Here is an 8,249-nt window from a genome sequence, read left to right on the forward strand (position 1 = left end):
ACTGTTTTTGTTACAGACATATAGCCATGAAGTTTACTTTGACAGAGATTTGGTGCTACACATCGAACAGAAGCCCAACAGGGTCTTCAGCTGCTATGTTTACCAGATGGTCTGTGACCCTGGAGATGAAGAGGAAACTGTGAGCAGAAGTGGTTAAGACACTGAAAGCATTGTAACTTGAGACACTGGTAAAGCCTCAGTCAGCCGTGTCTAGTCCTCATTATCTGCATACAACGTTCAGCAGTATTTTCCAGAGCAGGTCTTGTGCTAGCTTCAAAGGACTGGGTTGAACTCTTACCACACACAGTGGTAAGGACTCCATCTTAAATGAATGCTCTGTAGGATGCTGTCCCAAGAGACCCAGCATTTGAAACTTTTTGATTAGGTGCTATGTGAATATAAAATGCTAGGGAACAGAGGACAGTTAAATTGAGGTGTCAAAGAGGCATCATTGGTGCAGGGATAATTAAAGTAATCCTTAAAGACTACTATAAAGTTTTAATCAGTAAGGCTAAGAGAAAGAAACAAAAATAAAAATAATAAATGCAGAAGCCAGGTATAGTGGCACACATCTGTAATCTCAGTGCATGGCAGGCAGAGCAGAAAGATGAGTTCAAAGCCAGGGCTATGTAACCAGTTAGCTATATAGCAAATTCAAAGCCAGCTTGGTCTCTATGAGACCTGTTTAAAGATGTCAACAAAAAAGATAAAGAAAACCCATATACTCTGTACCAAACTTTGCTTAAGGATTAGAAGAAGGATTTGTAATGTAAAATCATACTTTTGAGCCAAAAATCACCACCGCTTCCTTGTAAACAAAAAACAACAACAACAAAAAAACCAACCCAGAAGATATTAATTCTAGTTTTCAAATCATCATTTCTCATATGGTTTTATTCTCATGCCTTGATGTTCTCATTGACTGTAGTCTGCGTGTGTATAAGTACCAGTGCACTTGACTTTGTTTCTGAGGACACATTTGCATGTTTATGTGTATGCCGGTATCTTTGCAGGTGTGCCTGCATATGTGCATGTGCATTTGGAGACCGGAAGTCAACCGGTGGTGTTCTCAAGAGCCATCTAGTGTGTGTTCTCAGAGAGGGTCTCACTAGGGCCTGCGGCTTACTGTGTACTAGTCTGGTTGGCTGGTTAAGGGCGCTCCTGCCTCTTTCCCAGCACTGGGATTAAAGGCACACCATCAGGCCTGGGTGTGTGCGTGGGGGCGGGCATCAGACTCAGATTTCCATGCTTATGTAGCAGGTGCTTTACTAATTGAGCTCTCTGCCCAGCATGTGTGTTATAAGGACCCCAGACACTTCTCAAATGAAAGCTTTTCCTCATTTGTACTTTGTTTAGCTTTTAATACAGCTAAGGATGTTTGTCTTATTTTCTAGTCTATTTACTGAGTGACTCTGTTTGTTTAGTGATATTTTCATATATATGCAAGAACATAAGGGGGCCTCTGTTAGGCCCCTTCTGTGCATTGCTGGCCCCTGGTGGCCTCTTCCTTGTAGCACAATTGAAACCAAGAGGAGTTCTTTCCTGCCTGGGAGTCATCTCATTAGCCAGAGATTGTTCATAGAAGGGATGTTTTTGTTCTGTGTTAGAACCGATTTAAACATGACACTTGAATTCCAGTAATCACTTTCAGAATGTTAGATAAAAACAACCTACAGATCGGGGAAGCAGTGACTTCAGTCCCTGCCTGAGAAATCCAGCTGCTCAGCTACACGGCCATCGCATTTTCCCAGCTCGTCCTGCAGAGAGTAAAAGAACAGTCAGAGCAGCTACGTCACACCTGTAAACCGAGCACTCAGGGAACTGCAACAGGAAGATTGCTGCAAGTTTAAGGCCAACTTGTACTATGTAGCAAAACCTTGTTTTAAACAAAACAAAACCCTTGAACCCAAAGGCCAAGGCAGGACAATCAAGAATTCTGTGTCAGCTTTACATATAATGAGTTCAGAGCCAGCCTGGACTGCATGAGACTCTGTCTTAATAAAACATATAAGAAGAGCAACAAGCCATATTTGATTCAAGTTTAAGGTTAAAATAAGGAATTTTAACTTGGAAGATTTGTATAAAAATCTCTCCATTTTTGTCCTGACCCCATGTTAAGAATGGGGTAAATTCCAAGCCAATAAGTGGTGGTGCACACCTTTATCCCAGTGTTTGGTAGGCAAGGACAGGTGGATCTCTGAGTTCAAAGCCAGCCTGGTCTTCAGAGAGTTACAGGACAGCCAGGGCTACAAGAGAAACTGTCCAGGGTCAGGTAGGCGTGGAGAATGGTGTGAATTCTCCAGTCAGCCCTTGAAAGCCAACAAGGGTGCTTCTTGGTGATTATGATCAGCAGGACTAAGGAGAAAGGTGTTAATAATTAGTAACTACTCTGTCTATTCAGTCAAGAAATAAAGGAAACCTAAAATCTTTTTGTGCAAAGAAAAAAATTACAGGTTGAATATTCCTTAAGTAAGATGCTTAGCACCAAAAGTATTTGTACTTCGAGTTTTCCCTGACTTTAGGATATTTGTGGGTACATTATAAAATCTTGAGGATGGGTCCAAGGTCTAAGTGTGAAATTTTGTTTTATGTTTAATTTGTGTCTTGTGTACATAACCTGAAGGTGCTTCTTTTGGTATTTTAAGTATGCCTATCCATGTTTTAACTGTCCCAGCACATTAGATCAGGTGTGGAGTTTTGTACTCATGACATCATGTTAGCACTAGTTTCAGTTTTTAGAACATTTTCAATTTCTGGATTATGGATATTAATATGCATTGATGTTTTAGAATAAGGCAGAATATATGTGAGCTAAAAAATTCATTCTGAAGCTGATCCTATTTAGAATTGTCGCCTGGGAACAGAAATAATTACCTCGTAAGCAAGATAATAACATGTTAAAGTCTAATACTCAGATCTAGAGACTGAGGAATTCAGTCTTGTTTTATGATATTTAACATCTCTATTTAGTGTCCGAGAGCATTTTAGAGACAGCATTGTAATTACAGAGCAGTCAATAGTCGCATTGCCCAGCCCTATGTGACATTTACACCTTAGTGTTTTGGTTTTGCTTTGTTGTTTCGGTGGTTTTTGTTTGGTTAGTTTGTTTTCTGTGGTGTGTGTGTGTGTGTGTGTGTGTGTGTGTGTGTGTGTGTACTATGTAGCCCTGACTACCTTGCTACACTGTGTAGACCAGGCTAGCCTCAAACTCACAGAACACTGCCTTCTTCCACCTTTCATTGCTGGGATGCACACTATACCTGACCCATTGAAAAACAGGCTTGCGCAACATGAGTGGAAAACAAATCCAAGAACACCAGCAGAGAGAAGGGTGATGCTGTGGGAGGTTAGCTTGCAAGTCCATTTGCTCTGAATTTTGAGAGCATTTAGAACAGGGTATCTTTAGACTTCAGTCTTGGCAAAGAATCTTTTTAAGGTAGTAATTGAATTTCTTCTCCTTTGTCATTGCTATGTATGTATATATGCATGTGATAATAGAAACTCATATTCAGAAAGGCTGCTGAAACATTTCTCAGATATATGGTGAGAAAAAAGAATGGGCTATTTCTAGTCTAACTATAATGTGACCACTAAGAAATTCCTGGTGTGGGCTAAGCCTGATGGCTCATAGCTGAAATCCTAGCAACTTGGAGGCTGAAGCAGGAGAGTTGCCACAAGTTGGAGGCCAGCCTGGGCTGCAGGCTTGCAGGCTGTATTGAGGTATACAGCCTCTTGTAAACCAGCTCCAACAGCTCTGACACCCACTAATGGCCTCCACAAACACCCATGCATACATGTGTTCACACATGCACACAAATACATACAAATATACACAGTACACACAGAGAGAGGAAGAGACAGAGCAAGAGAGCTGTGCCCAACTAACAGGATGAGCTACAGCTGTTTGGTTTTGGCCAGTTGTGACGGTTTATGGAAATGTAGACCACATGATTGATAAAAAAGATGCTGGAAGATGTTGAAGATAGAAAAACGATGGAGAAAAATTAGCTTCTGCTCATACCAAGAAGATGAGCTGGGAATGTAGCTTAGGTAGAGCACTTGGCTGTCGTGCATGAGGCCCTGGGTTCAGTCCCCAGTGCTGGAATGCTAGCCTCAGCAGCAGCATGCCTCCCAGAGCTCTGGGCTGCCTAGTGTGCAGCCTCTCAGCTCACTCGGGAGGAGGGCTGCTTCTCTCAGCAGTGCAGATGCAGTCTCAGAGTGACACAGCAGGCTTATTGTTCTACAGTATTTGTCACTACTTTGGGAGAAACAAAAAGCAAATCCTGTCACTGCTGCTATTGAACTCACAAGTGAGGAGATGATTTTATTTTGTTTAAATGAAGATATTCCATGGTTTTCCACCATTTGGGCATTTTATTAAACCTTCCTTACTTAAAAGGGGGGGGATTGTGTTCTTTCTCCCTCCCTCTCTCTGCGCCCCTCTCCTCCTCCCCCTCCTCCTCCCCTTCTCCTCTTCCTCCTCTTCTTCCCCCTCTCTGCTCCCTCTCTTTCTCTCCCTCTCCCTCTTCCCCAACCCCTGAGATTTTCTGTGTAGTACAGACTGTGATGAGCCTCCATGCCCAGCTGTGATTCTGAGAGGTTTTTGTCTGCTACTGACCTTGACACATGTAAGTACTCCTACTGAAAGTAACCGCGTCAGGTATAGATTGCCATTGTCTCCGCTGTGCACCTGGGGAAGCGAGGCTCCTGTAACAGTGAGGACCGGGAGCTGCTGTGAGTGTGAGGCGGTCTTTGTTGGTTTTGTGTGCTCTGTCCTCCACCTGGTGCTGAGTACTGATCATGAGCCTCTGTGCACACTGGGCACGGCTCTTACTACATCCCAGCACCTAGGGAGTTGCGTGTGTGTGTGTGTGTGTGTGTGTGTGTGTGTGTTAGTTGAATTTCCATTTTTTGGACTAAACTTGCATAAGGCAGAGTTTATACATAAATTGACAGAAAGATGGCTCTTCATTTAATAATTGAATATAGTTCAGAAATGATAAGTTTGTAATGAAGTAAACAGTATTAATAACTACTCTTACTACAATTTAACTTCTATTAAATAATTTTTGAGTGTTGGCAGATTTTTGTTACAAGTACAGCTTGGGCTACTTAGTGAATAAGTGAGTAAGAGAATAAGCTCTAGGCCAGCCTGGGCTAGAGCCTATCAAAACAACAACAACAACAAAACCAATGATAATGGTGAAGATTTTTGCAGTTTCTTCTGTTCCTTACCATGTTTGTTAACATGAAACATTTTCTGCTTCCCGTGGTTCTGTGGATGGGATCTCTGTTTCACGCAGAGAATAATATATTTCAAGCAAGGGCTGTAGTAGATGAGACAGAACTTTCCCCATTGTGTTGAGACGATTTTAAACATAGAGTAAACTTTATATAATTGTACTGTGTGTAACTAAACACCACATAGGTTTCATTCTTTTATTAACAATTTTTAGTGCATTTCAAAATAAGTCACCCAATACTTTATTTAAATTCTAAAAATTTATTTAATATTTACGTGTAATGAAATACACAGACATTGCATAAATTTGCTGAGTTGTTATGATTGTAGAATCCAAATCTTTCTCAAAATTGAAAGCATCGGAGCCCTGCATTCCTAGCCGTGCTGGCTTCACCCACACCCACTGTCATTCCACCTCGTTCCAGGCCGGACTACTTAGCGCATGACCGTGAAAGTCACCCGAGTTGGAACACCGCTTCTTCATTACTTTTTATTCCTGAATCCTTTATATGAATACACCAGTTTGTTTGTCTGTCTCCCTGTTGATGGGCTGTTTCTGCTGTTTTTTTCTTACTGTTATGAATAAAGCTGTTGTGTTCTTATGTGTGAGTATACGTATGAGTTTCTGGGGATAAGCTAGAGTGTTGCTGTCACCAGGTAGGTGTGTGTTTGACGCCCCGGTGTTCCCAGAGGCTTGCTCCCTTCACAGGCCTGCCGTGCCACAGGAGATCTGTAGTTGCTCTTTCTTTTCTTAACATTTTGCTCAGTAGTCTTTCTTCTTTTATTATTGATGGTGAATATGTAATCACTGCCGATTGCTACCCAGATTGTTTCTAAGTGTGACCAGCAGCCCTCTTGGCAAGCCGGTCACTCTTGAGCCTTTTTCTCATCCCACCCCCACCCCAGGAACTCTGAAGCATTATTTGTGATAACAGTTGTGACAACCCGAAACTCAGACTGGCTTGTTCTTTATCAGACACTGAACACGTTGAGCACCCTGACTCATTAATAGAGAACAGCATTAGGCACTAATCTGGGTCCAAGGTCACATGTCTCATTACTCACGTGACCACTGGAGCTGGACCAAGTGGCACTAGATAAGACACATGACTCTTCAAGTAGCAGAAAATGGTAATTGTCTTAAAGGTTATAAGTTCACACTGTTTTCAGGTTTTGTTTGTCTGCACTGAGCAAGCTTTATCTTTTTCTCACCAATGATAGCATTTTAGTAAGCATGTGATTTTGAATAGTTACTTAAGTTGAACATTCAAAGTTTTAGAACCCTTTATTTTTCTTCTGTTCTCTGGAATGCTCAGTTCAAGTGTCTTAGAATGCTCCACAGTGTGTATATCCAGTCTCTTCCCAGGAGTCCCTGAGCCATACCTGGTAGGAGTGGAGGGTGGATGAAAATCTTAGCCTCCTGTGTAAGTCCAAGAAAAAGCACACTATACATGAGCACAAGAGATCTCAGGTAGGATCTGACAAAATTATTAGAAAATAACAATGAGAAAGAGGCTTCTAATAAACAGAAGCTGTCATCTTTAGGTTTCCACTGCTGTGAAGAGACACCATGACAAAGCAACTCTTAGGAGGATAACATTTAATTGGGGCTGGCTTACTGGTTCCATTATCATCAACACAGGAGCATGGCAGCATCCAGGCGTGCATGACCCTCAAGGAGCTCAGAGTTCTACATTTTCATCTGAAGGCAAACTAGACAGCTAGGAGGAGAGTCTCAAAGCCTACTCCCACAGTGACACACTTCCTCCAACAAGGCCACACCTCCTTATAGTGCATTCCCTGGGCCAAGTATACTCACACCACCATAAAAGCCTTTAAGATTTGTGGGGAGATTTTAATTCCTGTCTTCTTGACTAATAGAGGTTTTATTAGAGGAAACACTGAATTTGATGTTTTTGGGGTTTTTTTAGAATTGTGGATAAGTAGTAATTCATTTTCTCAAAATTGTAACAGTTGACTTTGCTCAATAAAAATATAACAGCAAGTCAAACTATTATTCAGACCTCTGAGAGGTAAATAAATTTGGGGTAAAATTGACACATGGTAAACTGGGCATATGTAAATGTATAATGTGGATACATTTTGCCTATGCATACCCATGAAACTGTCACTACAATCAAGATAACATGCATTCATTACCCTCAAATTCTTTCTAATCTCTCCTCAAGCTTTCTCCCCCTGTGGCAGCTAACTTCAGTCAGCTAACTGTCTCTCTGTGTCTGGGTTACCTCACTCAAAGTGGTCTTTTCTAGGTCCATCCATTTACCTGAACTTTTTTTTGTTTTTTTGTTTTTGTTTTGTTTTATTGAATATATTCTTCATTTATATTTCATATGCTAAAACCTTTCCCGGTTTCCCCCTCCCCGAAAATCCCAACCCCTCCTCCTACCCCCTGCCTCCAAGTATATGCCCCTCCACCCTACCTACTCCCACCTCCCCCCCTCAATTTCCCTTTGTTGGGGCAACTATTGAGCCTTCACAGGACCAAGGACCTCTCCTCCCACTGATGCCTAACAAGGCATTCCTCTGCCACATTTTTGGCTGGAACCACGTGTACCCCTAGGTTGATGGTTTAGTCCCTGGGAATCCTGGGGCGTCTGGGTGGCTGACATCATTGTTCTTTCCATGGGGCTGTAAACGCCTTCAGCTCCTCCAACTCCTCCATTGGGGACCCCACGCTCTAGCTGAAATTTTCATGATACCATTTTGTTCTTTACAGTTGCATAGTATTCCACTGTGTATATGCACCACATTTTCACTATTCATGTGTTGAAAGACATTTAGGTTCTTTATATTTCCTGGATATCTTGAATAGAGCAACAATATGGCTGAATACCTGGGTATATAGGATATGGAGTCCTTTGGGCATATGCTAAGGGGTGGTAGACCTAGATCATGTTGTAGATCTGTTTTTAGCTTCTTGAGGTTCTCCTCAGTGATTTGAGGGTGGACTAGTGTCAATCCCACAGTAAGTGAGGGTTCCCTT

General features: G+C 41.9%; 1 protein-coding gene across 2 annotated transcripts in view; it reads left to right on the forward strand.

Moving 5' to 3' along the window:
• The window catches only part of Dcaf17 (DDB1 and CUL4 associated factor 17), a 30,251-nt gene extending 24,407 nt beyond the window's left edge, over positions 1–5,844 (forward strand). For both annotated transcript variants that reach the window (XM_052182668.1, XM_052182669.1), the window contains one exon: positions 17–5,844. In XM_052182668.1, coding sequence (XP_052038628.1) covers positions 17–157 — 141 coding nt within the window. In that variant the 3' untranslated portion in view covers positions 158–5,844. The remainder of the gene's footprint in view (positions 1–16) is intronic.
• Positions 5,845–8,249: the final 2,405 nt, after the last annotated feature.

This window comes from Apodemus sylvaticus, chromosome 5 (assembly GCF_947179515.1).
Source record: "Apodemus sylvaticus chromosome 5, mApoSyl1.1, whole genome shotgun sequence".
Lineage (NCBI taxonomy): Eukaryota > Metazoa > Chordata > Mammalia > Rodentia > Muridae > Apodemus > Apodemus sylvaticus.